Below are 17,846 nucleotides of genomic sequence, written 5' to 3' on the forward strand. Positions count from 1 at the left end.
TTGGGCCTCCCCTCAGCCAAAAGTACAGAACTCTTTCCCTCAATTATGACCACTGGATGGAAAGCCCCTGGCCCTCCACTTTCTGCCCTGGAGCTGCTGTCCCCAGTTTTGACGCCACAAACCTGGAGGGTGAGGCACAACAAGCAGCTGTGACATCATCAACTGAGATTCAGGACTGACCTTGGCTCTGACCTAAGAGGAAGAAAATTAAGCAGCAGATGCTCTTCAATTCCCAGCATCTCCTTTGGCAGTGCCAGAATTTAAAAACAAAACCAATAATGTCAAAGTAAGCCACGTTTGGTACAGAGTGTCTTCAAAATGGGCCTAACATGTCAACTGTTCTCCTCGAAAACTGGACTAATCAAAAACAAAGCATAAGATCTGAGAGCTATAGTCCAGTAAGAAAAACAAACAACAACAACAACAAACCAGAAAAACAAAGCTGTTTCTTCTCCACCAGCGTCCAAAACCTTAAAGGGGCCTACCTGGATTCAAACTGGATTCAAATTCCAGTTTTGCCCTTTAACATCTATGTAATGTTGGGCAGATTATTTAACTGCTGGGTACCTTGGTTTCGTTATCCGTAAAATGGGCATAATGCTATACAGTAAGTACCTACCTAATAGGCTTAAGTACTTGAGTTAAATATAAAGTGCTGAGAATAATGATGACACATTAAGTGTTATTTTACATTTCAGCTATTATGATTATGTTAAACCATGTTTTGACTTCTTTTATCCCTTTCCAGTCTCCATCTGACCTCTTCCGCTGCCTGCTTATTTGCCACTGAAAGCTGCCCCCACAAATGGCCTTCCAATCAGATTGTAAGGCTGTTTAACCATAATACCATTCTGAACAGTTCATGGTGCTGACTCCTCAAACTGAAGTCTTGTAGGTAGTTTGCAGTTGAATGCAATGTCACACCCCCTAACATTGTCAGGGAAAAGGTCATGTGCTTTGCTTCCATCCTTTGCACCAAATCCATGCTATCTTCAGAGAAGTGCAACCACCCAATGGTTCCTTTCCCAGACTTGACCCCATGCGGTTACCTATCCCTCCATCTCTTCCCCTTGATGGGCCACCACTCTTTTCAGGAAAGAACATTTGATACAATGCAAGGTTTTAACCAATGGCTCACTTGGTTGGTGACAGCTTGGAAAAATCAGGTCTCAGGAGACAATCTGTAGTTACTTTTCTGGGAAGGGGAGTCGGGGTCCCCAGGTTTCATCATTCCTGGGCACATATGGTTAAGAGCGAACCACTACCCCTCCATCCCCCAAGAGAGCGCCTGACAGCATCCTTCAGCCCAGCAAAGCACAAGGCGCAGCACCAGATCTTGGGCTTCCCACTCCCCTCCGCCCATCTCACTTATCCAAGGTTCAGGTCTTTAAGTTGGGATCCTTTGGTTGCTGCTATTGAGCTGGGGAAAACTAGGGGGCAGAATCAGTCAATCTGCCCAGCTGTTGGGGAAAGACAGCAACTAGAGACCTAGTCAAGCACGGCAAAGAGCCACGGGGCAGTAAGTTTCACTTCAATAGAGGTTCAGGAATGGCTTGGTCAAGAGATTCAATCTCACCCAATCAATGAACAGCCCGCAGATAGTAACAATGCCACGCAGAACAGGATGGAGATCATTCACGAGTTTACCCTCCAAAAGTCAGTTACCCTTAGAACAATCTCTGGCAAGTGCCAGGTAATGAACCCTATCCTCAGACCAAACGTTTTCTCCCAAAGAACTGGCACAGCCACCAGCTTTGTCTCAGGAAATTCACTCCCCCAGTAGCCCAGGGCGGGATTTCTTGCCTACCCAGTCTGCCAGTCCGAGGCCCGCGCGCTTACCATTGGCGTTCTTGCCGCAGATGAGATGCTCATAGGGCTGCAAGACGCCCCAGAGCTCGGCGTCGTTGTTGATGACCATCTCCAGGGCCTCAGCAGACACCTCCCCGCCTCCGGCCCCTCCGCCATCAGGGCTCTGGCTGGCCATCACCCTGGCCCGAATCTCCTCCACCAGGTTCTCCATGCAGGCGGTGAGCGAGATGGCTGCGTACTCGTGGATGCGCACGGAGATTCGGGTGTCCACCATCCAGCGGAAAAAGCGGCCCACTGAGAAGGTGAGGCCGCAGCGCGCGGACTTGCCCCGGCGCAGCCCGTCACCAGCGCTCATGCTGTACAGGGACAGCGCCTTGACGGCTGCCAGCGCGCAGCTCTCGGCCAGCGCCCAGCTGTGCACCAGGCGCACGGCGCTCTGCACCTCAAAGCGGGTGCACTTGGCGTGCAGCACGCTCAGGCGCTGCGCCTCGCGGGCCACGCGGATCAGTGCCCTGCGGAGCAGCCCGGCCAGGCGCCTCACCGCCTCGGCGGAGAACTGGGGCAGCCGCCGGCCGCCAGCGCCTTTGCGGAGCACCCGGGCCACGTCTCCCTCGGTCCAGGGGAACTCCTCCAGCTCGGGGAGCCGCGGACAGCGCGAGAAGAGGTCGGCCACTTCGGGGTCCTCGGGCAGCACCGTGTTCACTGTGTCCCAGCTGTTGTGGCGGCTGTTCATGGAGCCGGAGTAGCACCACCAGGCCGCCCCGCGGTGCTGCTGCGCCGAAGAGTTGAGCGCCTGCGAGTTGGACTTGGAGGACGAGAGGCTGAGCGAGCGGCACGAGTCTCCGGCCCCATACCCGGAGTCCAAGGTCAAGTCCTCCAGCGTCTTCAGAGTCGAGCTGTACGTCCCGGCCATGGGGAGCCTGCCGAGGGCGGCGTAGCCGAGAGAGGGGCGCTCACAACTCCATGCCCTCTTCCCCAAGTGGGCAGAAACAAGCTCTAGGCTCTCCGGGCCACCCTCCTTCCTCTCTGCGTCGCGGGGCTCGGCGGCCGCATTGCCCGCCCGGAGGCCGCGGGAAGGTGGGCGAGATCCGTGGCCAGCAGGAGCCCCACGCTCCCGGCGTCCCGACTCGAAGCTGTCACTGGAAAGACCCCCGTCGCTCCCCCTTGGCACTCCCCCTTGTCCACCTCTAATTCCCACAAGCTGAGCGTCAGTCCTCCACAGAGAAGGAATCCCGGGAGAACAGGGCGGCGGCGGCAGAAGAAGGAGGCGGCGGCGCAGGGCGCAAGGCGCAGCGCGAGTCCGGGACCAGCCGGCGAGAAAACGCTCTGCAAACTTCTGCGCTGCGCCGGCCGGCGGCACAGCTGGGTACCCGGCTGCGTCCGACATGCAAATAACCCCGGGCGGCTCACCAATCACCGGCCGCGATGGGCGGGGCTGCACCAATGATCTCCGAGGGGGCGGTCACTATGCAGATTTCACTCTGCCGCGGGTGAAACCCCGCGGCGGAGGAGGCGGGGCTGGGGGCCGAGGGTCGGGCACGCGGCTGGGATGGGGGTGGGGATGGGGAGTGGGGGAAGGGCGAGCCAGCCAACCGGGAGGTGGAGGTGGAGACCGGAAAGCAGCGGTCGAAACGATAGCTCTGGAGCTCAAGATTTAAAGAAAAATGCAAAGGAAAAGCTACAGGGCGCTGCCCCCTTCCCGCCACCCAGGCTTTGGGCTTTCGCTGCTCGCTTTCGAGCCCTCCGCAGCCAGGCGTCCCGGGGTGGGGGCCAGGAGAATGGGGAGGGCCCCATCCAGGCGCTCCACCTCTCCTCCACCTTCCGCCAGGCCCCTCCCGCAATCCGAGATGAAACGCTGGCTGTGTTTGGAGGGAGGAGGGACGTCCCTGCCTCTCTTTCTAAGTCCGTCTGGTTTCTTTGCGCTGCCGTCTAGGCTCCAATCAGGACAGAATTTTTTAACCTGGTATCTGATCAATGGACGGGCCCCAGGAAGCCTGTGAGTGCCTCCGCCCATTTGTAGTTTCACCTGCAGTTTTCTCAGTACCACTATGGGGAGAGGGCACCAACTTTTGTCAGATTCTCAAGAGGATCCGTGACTTCCCTGTTACCGCTGTGTGACGATACCACTTGCTGTCAGGTGGATCCTTTTTGTCCGAGGTAGACAGTATTCTTACAGGAAGAATGAGAAGAAGGTGGCAGAGCAGTCCCTAGCCCTGGCCTGCGCTCGGAACACCTAGCTGGATGCAGGTGTTCGCCTCCTAAGGTGTGCGGGTGGGCGAGCCGTATGCCCCCGCGGGACCCAGTTCCTCTGGGGTACAACGAGTGGCTGACCTCCAGGCAGCGCCAGTCCCAACCTGCCTCGGGGCGGGTGTCCCAAGCCGTCCGCCAGAGCGCTGTTGGTTCAGCAGTCCCATGCCCGGTCCAGGCACGTCCCGCCGCTGCCCTGTGGCTACTCACACGCACGTGCGCGAACGGACCTGTGCCCCCTCCAGTGGAACCGCAGACTCAAGGCGGAGATTGTGCATTCGCTCTCCCCAAGTCAGCCTCCCCCACTCCTGAATGGCTCCTTTGTGTTGCATTTTACACAGTTCTGACCTTGGGCCGTGAGTTGGACATGAACTAGAAATGTCTGGTTTGTCTCTTTCCTTCTTAAATTAATGGCCTTTACCCCCGGTGAAACTGCTTTTTATTTGGCAGTTTTGCTTAATTTCGCCTTTCCGCGGGTCTTTATTTATGCAACATCGCCGCCCGATGGTTAGAATAGGGAACAGAGTCAAAGATGGAAGTACTGTAATATCAAAGACGCAAGTCAGCAGAGATCAAATTAACAAAGGACAACGCAGTCACACTTTACAGACGTGAGATTAGAAGTTAAAATAGGCAATGAGGTCCAACTCATTTGTCAAATTGTCCAACTGTATTTGTCAAAAATACAAAAGTAAATTTTATGCAATCTAAAACTTTATTGGGGAAATACAATATTAAAGGCAATGTCGCCCTCTAATGGATATATTTAAAGGAAATGAATTTCAGAAAGGTTTCCCCGCCCCCCTTCTTCTTCGTTGTGCGCAGCCATCAAACCTAAAGAAAAGTACTCAACTGGAAATGTACAACGGGGAACTTACTGAATGAAAGGTTATTTGAGGAATCATCTGGAGTGGGAAAAAGAGCCTATGGGATTTATATTAATATATTCAAATTACTTGATGACTTAAAGTGTAGATAATCAAACATGCCTCCAACTGAATCTTAGAATCCTGTGAATGTTGACCTGCACCATGAAGATATATTCTGCAAAATTCAGCCATGGGAAATGCTTCTGAACAAACAACTGAGTTTCAAGGAAAGAAAGAGATGAAGGAAAGAAAGTTTCAAGGAAACTTGAAGGAAACTTTCAAGGAAAGAAAGAGATGAAAGGAAAGATGAAGGAAAGAAAGTTTCAAGGAAAGAAAGAGATGAAGAGAAGACCTACACATTTAAAGAGACTTGAAAGAATAACCAATTATAAGGTGTGGAACTTATGTGTATTTTGAATTTGTTTTAAAAAGTCAATAAACATTTGACATTATGAAACCATTAGGAACACTGCCTCGATGTTTGCTCTTGAAAAATAACTGTTTTTTTTTTTTGATGTGGTAATGGTAGTGTGATTATGTTTATCAAATGTTCTTATTTTTTAGAGACACATGCCGAAATAAGTGTTTTGTAGCCCTCAAGAATTGGCTTCCTCAAGGGAAAAAGGAAGAAAAATCCTCATGGAAAAATCTGGTAAAGGGACTAGGAAGTTAGGAAAGACTGTAGATAGATCTCTTATCTTTCAAATTTTCCTCAGTCTTCTAGTCAACCTGAGGACTGGCAGTACCAAGTAAACCCAGAATGTGTCTGTGTTTGTGTTTTGTGTGGTATGGGAAAAAGAATAGGAGGAAGATAGATAGCGATGAATATATATATATATATATCCAGCCATCTTAGAATGAACCAATTCTTTGATTTCAGTTAAACTTTTGGGAGTTGGCCAGTGTGGTGAAATACAAAACTTTGGGTCAAGGAAAGAAAGGACATGGTTTCTTATATATAAGTGCATGTGTTCAATTAAGCCAATCTGCTGGTAATGTGTTTGATTTTAAGAATGCAAATTATATTAACAGAAAATGTCATCCCAACTCGGGCCTTACCCAAACATTATTTTTTGAAGAAACATTGTTTTTGAAGAAAAACAGCTGTCATTAAGCTGGACAAGTGGAAAAGAACATAATAGAACACTGGCAAACATTGGAACAATTCCAAGTGGAGTTGACAATTAAGAAGCAGATCTGGGATTACCCATGCAAAAATCATATAAGAGTGGTAGCTTGAAGTAAACTTTAGAAACTTTACCTGGTGTGAGGTCTTCTATGTGCTTACACAATCAAAAACAATCTGGAAATTAGGAGATAAAATACCTTGGAATTTATCTTGAAAGTGAGGGTGTTATAATCCCAACTATTTACAGACAGAACTGCCTCATGAGAAAGGTAGATTATGGCCTTGACTTTGGAGAGTGGCCAAATTTTAATTTAGTTTGTGGATCACCTTTGGTGCATTTGGCAGATGTAGATCTTTAACTCCCACAGGTGATTTTAATCAACTCTCCTGGTCAGGAGGGAATGTCTTTAAGCAGAGAATTAACATGTTCAGGCTTACAGAAATAGATTTGAAATTAATTGGAGAAAACTAAGTTTATAGAGCAGAGAGCATTACCTGCTTGTTTGTTGGTTGTCTTTCTGACCTACAAGAATATAAGCTCCACGAGGGAAGAGATCTTCTCCATTTAGTTCACTTTTGTATCCCATTGCCTAGGTCAGTATGAGCATAAAGTAGGAGCTCAATAAATATTGAATAAGTGAATGAATGAAACTAACAGGATGAATGGGGCAATGTAATGAACGGCTAGGTTTCTTTTTAAACTCTCAAGGAACTGGCATGTGCTTAAGACTGTGTGTTAAGGGAAAAGGATTACTGACATCTGAACTGAGATTTTCCTGATACCTGCCTCCTCCAAAGACTTCAGGATAGTCATGTGCTCCCCATCCATATTATTATTATTTTTGAGACGGAGTCCCACTCTATCATTCGGGCTGGAGTGCAGTGGTGCTATCGGTTCACTGCAACCTCCCAGGTTCAAGAGATTCTCCTGCCTCAGCCTCCCAAGTAGTGGGGACTACAGGCATGTGCCACCACTTCTGGCTAATTTTTGTATTTTTAGTAGAGACGGCTTCACCATATTGGCCAGGCTGGTCTCAAACTTCTGACCTCAAGTGATCTGCCCACCTCAGCCTCCCAAAGTGTGGGAATTACAGGTGTGAGCCACTATGCCCATCCCCCACCCACATTAGAAACGGGTTCCTAACACCTTGGGGAGGTGGGCTTAGGAAGTGGGGAGTGTCTTTGAATCACCTAAAATTACCTGCAACATTTTTAATATAAGTACATATTTGCATATTCTGGAGAGAGGGTCTATTTATCTATGCAGGACTGTCTGATAGAACTTTGTGAGATAAAGAAAAAGGTTCCATATCCGTGCTATCAAATACAGAAGCCACTAAACACGTGTGGCTGCAACTTGAAATCTAGCTATTGTGACTGAAGAACTGAGTCTTAAATTTTAATTAATGTTAATTAATTAATTATTTTTGAGATGGGTTCTCACTGTCACTCAGGCTGGAGTGCAGTGGTATGATCTTGGCTTACTGCAACCTCTGCCTCCTTAGCTCAAGTGGTCCTCCCACCTTAGCCTCCTGAGTAGCTGGGACCACAGGTGCATGCCACCACGCCCAGCTAATTCCTTGTATTTTTGATAGTGACAGGATTTTGCCATGTTTCCCAGGCTGGTCTCGAGCTCCTGAGCTCAAGTGATCCTCCTGCCTCAGCCTTTAATTTAATTTTAAACTTGAATAGCTATAAGTAGTTAGTGCTGCCATAGTGGACAGCATGGGTCTGTAGCCTTCTTGAAGATCTCAACGAGGCCAATGATCCTAAGAGGTGAAAAATAAGAATGATGGTTGTTAGAGAAGTTTTTCCAAAATGTTGGCAGAACACAGTGGCCAAAATAGGTCACAGCGCCACAGCGCATTGTTAGGAAAGGAGATAAATTTTAGGGCCTTGGACAAAGAAAACCATTTGGAAAAGGCATATACAAAGTCTTAAATGGGATGTGAACTCAGCCCAAGCGTAAGGAGTAAGACATCCTTCCATTGTCAAGACATCACAGTCCATGTTGAATTGGTGGGAGAGTACATGGTGAGGAGGTAGGTTTGTCCCTAAGGGTAGCTAAAGGCAGACAAGTCCTGGGGACATAGAACCAGCTCCTACGTATGCAAGGTCCAGGGTCTGCTGTCTGTTCAAGGCTCAGGGAAGAGGAGGCCCCTCTATTTACATAGATACATATAAATTTGGATTTTTTTTTCCTTTTTTTTTTTTTTTTTTTTGAGATGGTGTTTCACTCTTGTTGCCCAGGCTGGAGTGCAATGGCATGACGTCGGCTCACTGCAACCTCTGCCTCCCGGGTTCAAGTGATTCTCCTGCCTCCGCCTCCCGAGTAGCTGGGATTACAGGTGTGCACCACCATGCCCAGCTAATTTTGTATTTTTAGTAGAGACAGGGTTTCTCCATGTTGGTCAGGCTGGTCTCAAACTCCCGACCTCAGGTGATCCACCTGCCTTGGCCTCCCAAAGGGCTGGGATTACAGGTGTAAGCCACTGCACCCAGCCATAAATTTGGATTTTAAAGTCTGGGCTTGGCAGAGACAATAAGCTGCTTAGATGAGAGGGAAGGTCAGGGTAGGGAGAGCAGATCAAACCAGAAATGGCTCAGAACCAGACATCAAACAGTGCCTAGCCCTGGCAACTGACAAGAACATGGGTGGTAAATAGCATTAGCAAACGGGCCCCTACCAGAGTGGCTGGTAGAAGACTCCAATTTCCAAAACCTTGGGGGAGGGGGAAAAGAAAGGCTGAGACTGTAGGAATTGAAGGATGGTGCAGAGAGTCAAGACAGGGACTCAGTTATTGGGACTGTGGGTTTCCAGGCGGGGGTTTGGACACAAGGTTTTCAGAGCCAGGTCAGGAGTAGCAGGCAGTGTAATCACATCCTGAATCTCTGAGGCACTTACTGGTTTGGGACTCCTTCACTTACTGGTTTGGGAACTCCTTCACTATTTGCTGACAAGTGCCAGGCTTGTCTCAGAACCTGGAATGAAGTGGGGCTTCCATAGCTCCTCCTGCAAGGGTTAGAGAGTCACTAAACAGGGAGCACAGAGATGATTTCAAAAGCATTGCTTGCTACATCGCGGTATTACGAAAACCATCTGGGTTGTTCTTGGGACGCTTAACATAATATGCCTGAGAACAGGTGATAATTTAAATGAGTTGTTTTCAAACTGCTGAGTTGAGAAATCCCTTTTTCCAGGCTTACATAGGCCCTGATATGAAATACAAAGAAGCAGAAAGCTTGATTTGGGGGTGTGGGTGGAAGGGTCTAGAGCCAATTCATGAATTTTCAGGCAGCTTCTGAGAAACTCGGTGGAAGCCCAAAACTTTGCAGAGCTACTGGAAAACCACTGACCAAAACCATTGTCAGTTCTTTGACTCACTATGCGGGTTGGTACATCTAGGGGAGAAATGGGTCAAACATAAGGAAGGAAATACTGTGGAATGCAAGGAAAGCTGAGAAACGTGGTAAACAGGCGTGCTATGGTTGGCAAAGCTGCTTTGAAGTTGATCAAACAGAACACTCAGTTGTTGAAAAAGAAACCAACGGTGTGGAAACTGTAAAGTCTCCATCCTGTGCAACCTAGATTAGCCCATTCCTGACACAGGTATTTGTTCTGAATCTCACCACTAAAGAAAAACACAGACAATTCAAAACAAAGCCCCAAAATGGTTACAAAGAAGAAGAAAAAACTACTTCCCCAAAGTGTGTTCTGCAGGATGGTTAGTCTCATGAGATGGCCTACAAAAAGAAAGAAAAGAAAAAAAAGGACTGAATTTTGTGGTTAACTTTAGGAAATTTTGCATTCTGTTTCTCCCTCTACTATATTCATGACCTACAATATTTAAGGCTCTGTTTGTATTCCTGGTAACCCATGCTATCCTGGTCCTGGTCTTAAATGTGCAGAGAGTTTTTTTTTTTTTTTCAAATACCACAAGGCTATTTTAAAATAACTGGGACTTTTTATTTAACTTGAAGAAGAGAAGACAATGACTATCTTATGTGTCTTATGAAGACAATGACACATCTTATGTGTTTGCTCAAGTAGTTGTGATAGGGCAGGACCTTGGACCAAATCCAGATAGATCTTAGGACTGGTCAGTTTCAGCATCTGACCACTGCACAAAGCTGGAATTTGGTTCTTTTGGACACAATGCGATCCCAAAGGTAGTTCCAAACCTAGGACGTTGCTTCACAGGAGAAAATTGGGGTAAGTGCTAACACGGTGAAACCCCGTCTCTACTAAAAATACAAAAAATTAGCCAGGCGTGGTGGCGGGGGCCTGTAGCCCCAGCTACTCGGGAGGCTGAGGCAGGAGAATGGCATGAACCCAGGGGGCGGAGCTTGCAGTGAGCCGAGATCGTGCCACTGCATTCCAGCCCGGGCAACTGAAGGAGACTCCAGCTCAAAAAAAAAAAAAAAAAATCGGGGTAAGTGCAGAAGTAATTGCGGTTTTTGCCATTGAAAGTAATGGCTAAACCGCAATTACTTTTGCACAAAGCTAATAAAACGGTTCAGAAAGCAAACAAGATAGGTTGTGGGAGGGCTTTCCAACAGGAGCTCTGCCTATCAGGCAGTTGGCATCACAAATGTGTTAGCTGGTATCAGAGGAAGCCATTGGGAGCCTGGGAGTTTTTTTGGTTGTGTTTTTTTTTTTTTTTTTTTTGACGGAGTCTCGCTCTGTCGCTCAGGCTGGAGTGCAGTGGCGTGATTTTGGCTCACTGCAACCTCCACCTCCCAGGTTCAAGCAAGTCTCCTGCTTCAGCCTCCCAAGTAGCTGGGACTACAAGCTCCCGCAACCACGCCCAGCTAATCTTTGTATTTTTAGTAGTGACCTGGCTTTGCCATGTTGGCCAGGCTGGTCTCGAACTCCTGACGTCAGGAGATCCACACCCCCTCCACTCCCCCACTTCCCGGTTTCCCAAAGTGCTGGGATTACAGGCGTGAGCCACTGTGCCCAGCCCAGGAGCCTGGGGTTTAATGGCAAGAATTTTAGGGAAGGGGCTGGCACTTAAGACTACAGAGCTGAATTATGGGACAGAGAATCCAGGGACAACTTGATTGTGGTAATGTTGCCAAATCCCCAGAACTAGATGTTTCATATTCTAGTTATCAATTATCTGCTTGAAAAAAAAAAAAAAAAAACTAAAATCAACAATTGTGCTTTTCTACCCTGGTATAGAGAATCTATTTCAGCTTTTAATATTCATCTGATGGTCTTATACAGATCTCAAGTCCCAGGCATCTTTCTTGGAAATACGAATTCAGTAAGTCTGTAATGTGATCCGGAGTAAAAATATTTTAAACAAGCATTCTGGCTGGGCACAGTGGCTCATGTCTGTAATCCCAGCACTTTGGGAGGCCAAGGCCAGAGGATCACTTGAGCCTAGGAGTTCAAAACCAGCTTGTCAATATAGCAAGACTCCATCTCTACAAAAGAAAAATACAAAAATCAGGAGGGCGTGGTGTTGGGTGCTGTTAGTCCCAGCTATTTGGGAGGCTCAGGTGGGAGGATCGCTTGAGCCCAGGAATTGAAGGCTGCAGTGAGCTACGATTGCATCTCTACATTCCGGGGTGGGACAGAATGAGACGCTGTCTCAAACAAACAAACAAAAATTCCCGGGTGATTCTTATCAGGCAAGTTTGGGAACTAAGACATTTGTTTCTTAAACTTCAAGGCACCCCAAAACTGTTTTAAAATGCAAATTCTGTAGCCGTAGAGCCTGTGAGTCCTCATTTTAAGCCAGAGGGTCTCAGTTTGATTCAAACGCTTTGGGTCTAGGAAATTTGCAATTCAATATGCAAGTCCAGGAATTTCAGGTGTTCCCGGCAGGTGGCGCTCTCATTCATTTAGCTATGAACTTGCACCTAAGAAGCCACTTTTTAAAACTCATGAGCAGGATTTAAAGTAAAAAAAAACAAAAAACAAAAAACAAAAAAAACTTTTGAATCTCCGAAGAGGATAGATCTGGAACCACATGACTATTCCTAATGATAAATTATTTAAAAAATCTGAAAATGTCTCTGTCTGCCCTTAAGCAAGGGTGCTGAATATTAGGAATGATTGTAGACAGCCGCAGCACAGGGATGGACGGCTGAATTGCAGATGGGACCGGAGGAAGTGGTCTTCAGAGTTCAGACAGCAGCCTTTAAAAAAGTTATTTCCAGCCGGGCGAGGTGGCTCACGCCTGTAATCCCAGCACTTTGGGAGGCTGAAGTGGGTGGATTACCTGAGGTAAGGAGTTCAAGACCAGCCTGGCCAACATGGTGAAACCCTGTCTCTACTAAAAATACAAAAATTTGCTGGGCATGGTGGCGTGCACCTGTAATTTCAGCTATTCGGGAGGCTGAGGCAACATAATCACTTGAACCTGGGAGGTGGAGGTTGCAGTGAGCCAAGATCACACCACTGCACTCCAGCCTGGGAAACAGAGTGAGACTCTGTCTCAAAAAAAAAAAAAAAAAGAATTAGTTCCATAGGTTTTTGGGGAACAGGAGATGTTTGCTTATATGAATAAGTTCTTTAGTGGTGATTGCTGAGATTTTGGTGCACCCATCACCTGAGAGGTATACACTGTGCCCAATTTGTAGTCTTTTATCCCTCACTGGCCCCCATTCCTTTCCCCCAAATCCCCAGAGTCCATTATATCATTCTTATGCCTTTGCATCCTCATAGCTTAGCTCCCACTTATGTGTGAGAACATACAATGTTTGGTTTCCCATTCCTGAGTTACTTCACTTAGAATAATGGTCTCCAATTCCATCCAGGTTGCTGCAAGTACCATTATTTTGTTCCTTTTTATGGCTGAGTAGTATTTCGTGGTGTATCTATACAATTTCTTTATCCATGCGTTGATTGATGGGCATTTGGGCTGGTTCCATATTTTTGCAATTGTGAATTGTGCTGCTATAAACATGTGTGTGCAAGTATCTTTTTCATATAATGACTTCTTTTTTTCTGGGTAGATAGCCAGTAGTGGGATTGCTGGGTCCAGTTCCTATTGACACTGTTCTACAAATAGAGAAAGAAGGAATCCTCCCTAAATCATACAAGCCAGTATCACCCTAATACCCAAACCAGGAAAGGACATAACAAAAAAAGAAAACTACAGACCAATATCCCTGATGAAGATAGATGCAAAAATCCTTAACAAAATACTAGCTAACTGAATCCAACAGCATACTGAAAAGATAATCCATCATTATCAAGTGGGTTTCATACCAGGGATGTAGGGATGGTTTAACATAGTCAAGTCAATAAATGTGATACACCACATAAACAGAATTAAAAATAAAAATCACCTGATCATCTCAATAGATGCAGAAAAAGCATTTGACAAAATCCAGCATCTCTTTATGATTAAAACCCTCAGCAAAATTGGCACAGAAGGGACATATCTTAATGTAGTAAAAGCTATCTATGACAAACCCAGAACCAACATTATACTGAATGGGGAAAAGTTGAAAGCATTCCCCCTGAGAACTGGAACAAGACAACAATGCCCACTCTTGCCACTTCTATTCAACATTGTACTGGAAGTCCTAGACAGAGCAATCAGACAAGAGAAAGAAATAAAGGCCAATTTAGTAAAGAGGAAGCCAAACTGTCACTGCTGATAATATCATTGTACACCAAGAAAACCCTAAAGACTCCTCCAAAAAGCTCCTAGAACTGAAAATGAATTCAGCAAAGTTTCAGGGTACAAAATTAAGTTACACAAATCAGTAGCTCTGGTATACACCAACAGCAACCAAGATAAGAATCAAATCAAGAACTCAATCCCTTTTATAATAGCTGCAAAAATAAAATAAAATACTTAGGAATATACCTAACCAAGGAGTCAAAAGACCGCTTCAAGGAAAACTACAAAACACTGCTGAAAGAAATAATAAACAACACAAACAAATGGAAATACATCCCACGCTCATGGATGGATATAATCAATATTATGAAAATGACCATACTGCCAAAAGCAATTACAAATTCAATGCAATTTCCATCAAAATATCACCATCACTTTTCACAGAACCAGAAAAAGCATCCTAAAATTCATATGGAACTAAAAATGAGCCTGCATAGCCAAAGCAAGACAAAGCAAAAAGAACAAATCTGGAGGCATCACTTTACCTGATTTCAAACTATACTATAAGGCCATAGTCACCAAAACAGCATGGTACTGGCTTAAAAATAGGCACATAGACCAATGGAACAGAATAGAGAACCCAGAAATGAGCCCAAATACTTAACAGCCAATTGATCTTTGACAAACCAAACAAAAACATAAAGTGGGGGAAAAGACACCCTATTCAACAAATGGTGCAGGGATAATTGGCAAGCCACATGTAGAAGAATAAAACTGGATCCTCATCTCTCATCTCATACAAAAATCAACTCAAGACAGATCAAGGACTTAAATCTAAGACCTGAAATCATAAAAACTCTAGAAGATTACATTGGAAAAACCCTTATAGACATTGGCTTAGGCAAAGACTTAATCACCAAGAACCCAAAAGTAAATGCAACAAAAACAGAGATAAATAGATGGGACTTAAACTAAAAAGCTTCTGCACAGCCAAAGAAACAATGAGCAGAGTAAACAGACAGCCCACAGAATGGGAGAAAATCTTTGCAATCTATACATCCAACAAAGGACTAATATCCAGAATCTGTCTACAAGGAACTCAAACAAATTAGCAATAAAAAGCCAAACAATCCCATCAAAAAGTGGGAAAAGACAATTTTCAAAAGAAGATACACAAATGGCCAACAAACATGAAAAAATCCTCAACATCACTAATGATCAGGGAAATGTAAATCAAAACCACAGTGTGATACCAGCTTACTCCTGCAAGAATGACCATAATTAAAAAAAAAAAATAACAGATGTTGGCATGGATGTGGTGTAAAGGGAACATTTCTACACTGCTGGTAGGAATGTAAACTAGTACAACCAATGTGGAAAACAGTGTGGAGATTTCTTAAAGGACTAAAAGATAGTGGCCTTTTTAGACTTTTCAATGCATAATTAATTTGAAAACAAGCCTACAAATATAGTGGAGATATGTCTTAATTCAGTAACAAAGGATAAAAATTGAGCCCCAATTAGGACTTTTTCTTTTCTTTTCTTTTTTTTTTTTTTTTTGAGACGAGTTTCACTCTCGTTGCCCAGCCTAGAGTGCAATGGCGCAATCTTGGCTCACTGCCACCTCTGCCTTCTGGGTTCAAGCAATTCTCCTGCCTCAGCCTCCCGAGGAGCTGGGATTACAGACCTGTGCCACCATGCTTGGCTAATTTTTTGTATTTTTTTTTTTTTTTTAGTAGAGATGGGGTTTCTCCATGTTGGTCAGGCTGGTCTTGAACTCCCGACCTCAGGTGATCCACTTGCCTCGGCCTCCCAAAGTGCTGGGATTACAGGCATGGGCCACCGTGCCCAGCCAGGACCTTTTCTTTAAACATTCCGAATCAAAGTAAGGAGTCAAGTCGAAACTGAAGAGGTTTAGTGGGATTAGGGGTGATCCTATTTCAACAGATTAATGCTGGAACACAGTTTTCTTTTTCTTTATTTTAGAGACAGTCTGGCTTTGTCGCCCAGGCCGGAGTGCAGTAGTGCAATCTCATCTCACTGCAAGCTCCACCTCCCGGGTTCAAGTGATTCTCGTGCCTCAGCCTCCCAAGTAGCTGAGATTACAAGTGTGCGGCACCACTCCCAGCTAATTTTTGTATTTTTAGTAGATATGGGGTTTCGCCATGTTGGCCTGGCTGGTCTCGAACTCCTGGCCTCAACTGATCTGCCCCTCATGGGTTCTCGAAGTGCTGGGATTACAGGCATGAGCCACCAGGCTTTGCCTCTGTTTCCTTTTAGTGGGACCTGTCAGAAGTCATTTCCTCTCTGAAGTTTCCTGTAAGCCTCCCAGACCCTCCTGCCAACTCTTTGGTCCCATTTCTGCTGTTATCATAGCTCATCACAGTCTAATGTAACTATTGTTTACTTGTCTGTGTTTCTCCATCTGATTGTGTGCACCTTGAAAGCAGAGGCTATTTCATTTAATTTTGTGTCCCCAGTTCCTACTCAGCACAGGCTCTGATTCATGGAAAATATTTAATATTTTTGTTGAATGAAAGAATGACATTTATCATGTAAAGCTAATAATTTGTTTCATGGGTGTATGTCTTTCTTTCCCACTGTTCTGTGTTTCTTGAAGACAGAAATATTCTTTTCCCACTAGAGCTTAGTACACTTTAAACCTAGAATAGATATTCAATAAATATTTGTTGGATTAAACTCAGTTGAGTTTAACTGAATTATGCAGTACTCATCGATCAAAAATAGAAAGCTCTATTTTCTTTGTAGGGCCACACACATTTTGCTTATGAAGATTCTTGGTAAAGGATGTGTAAATACTCACAAAACACCACAATTTGAGACATTTAGAAGACTTTCTCTCTTTAAAACAAAGAAAAGTCACGATCAGGTAGATTAGCTAGAAAAAGGACAGGATTGCAGTATGGGACATTATTTAGGCCAGCAATAAGTAAAAGTAACCTCAAACATTTAATCTACAATAAAAAATAACTTAATGAAGTAGCTCTGTCACATACCTTATAATTCCACTATAAAGGCTGTATTTTCCAGGGAGTGAAAGAAAGAGAATCAATGTTCTTTATTCCTGGGCATTATTCGTGTGACATTCTGTAAAGTGATGACTCAGGCTATGGCTGTTTTAGCAAACATTCTGACTCTTAATGACAAGAGCAAATGCCATGTGACTCATCCCATGAGTCTGGTTAGAGCCTACTTTCTGAAATTCTTGAGAAGCAGTTGATGAAATAATACTGATGATTCAACTCTGTCTCTGCTGTCATTTGCTTTTTCAAAGTGTTGAAGAGAGGAAAACAATTGCTCCCTGTTCAGACTTAGCCTGGGAACTGGTGACTAAAGGGGCCTAGTGGAACTTTTGGGGTATAATTTTTTGTTGTTGTTGTCTTTTTTTTTTTTTTGAGATGGAGTTTCGCTCTGTCACCTAGGCTGGAGTGCAGTGGTGCAACCTTGGCTCACTGCAGCCTCCACCTCCTGGGTTTCAGCGATTCTCCTGCCTCAGCTTCCTGGGTAGCTGGGATTACAGGCATACACCACCACACCTGGCTGATTTATTTATTTTTAGTAGAGATGGAGTTTCATCATGTTGGCCAGGCTGGTCTCGAACTCCTGACTTCAGTTGATCCGTCCACCTCAGCCTCCCAAAGTGCAAGGATTACAGTCGTGAGTCACTGCGCCTGGCCTCTTGGGGTATAATTTTGAGCACCATTTTGTTTCGTTTTCTGTAATCTGATTCCAAGATTTTTTCTAAAAGTTGATAACTGGGGTCTTGGGTTAAATCTAGTAATTTCCAGGCACGCTGCACACCAGAAGAGTTAGGCAAGCCATGTTGAAAGCATTGTACCAATATGCCCAGCATAGGGCCTGCTGCAGAAGCCCTGGTTCATTAGTGTTTGTCATTCAAGGACTCTCCCACTTCATCATCTTGCTTCTCATTTTCTTTTCTTTTTTTTTTTTGAGATGGAGTCTCGCTCTGTCGCCCAGGTTGGAGTGAGGTGGCGCGATCTCGGCTCACCACAAACTCTGCCTCCTGGGTATATGTCATTCTCCTGCCTCAGCCTCCTGAGTAGCTGGGACTACAGGCGCCTGCCACCACGCCCAGCTAATTTTTTTGTATTTTTTCTTTTAGTAGAGACGGGGTTTCACCATGTTAGCCAGGATGGTCTCAATTTCTTGACCTCGTGATCCACC

The 17,846-nt window shown here is 45.3% G+C and overlaps 1 protein-coding gene across 1 annotated transcript in view; it reads right to left on the reverse strand.

The window, feature by feature from the left end:
• Nucleotides 1–3,167, reverse strand: part of ABTB2 (ankyrin repeat and BTB domain containing 2) — a 208,200-nt gene extending 205,033 nt beyond the window's left edge. The window contains exon 1 of the mRNA XM_030829303.1: nucleotides 1,840–3,167. Within this exon, the coding sequence (XP_030685163.1) occupies nucleotides 1,840–2,722 (883 nt within the window). The 5' untranslated portion in view covers nucleotides 2,723–3,167. The remainder of the gene's footprint in view (nucleotides 1–1,839) is intronic.
• Between the last annotated feature and the right edge of the window lie 14,679 nt (nucleotides 3,168–17,846).

Source organism: Nomascus leucogenys, chromosome 15 (assembly GCF_006542625.1).
Source record: "Nomascus leucogenys isolate Asia chromosome 15, Asia_NLE_v1, whole genome shotgun sequence".
Lineage (NCBI taxonomy): Eukaryota > Metazoa > Chordata > Mammalia > Primates > Hylobatidae > Nomascus > Nomascus leucogenys.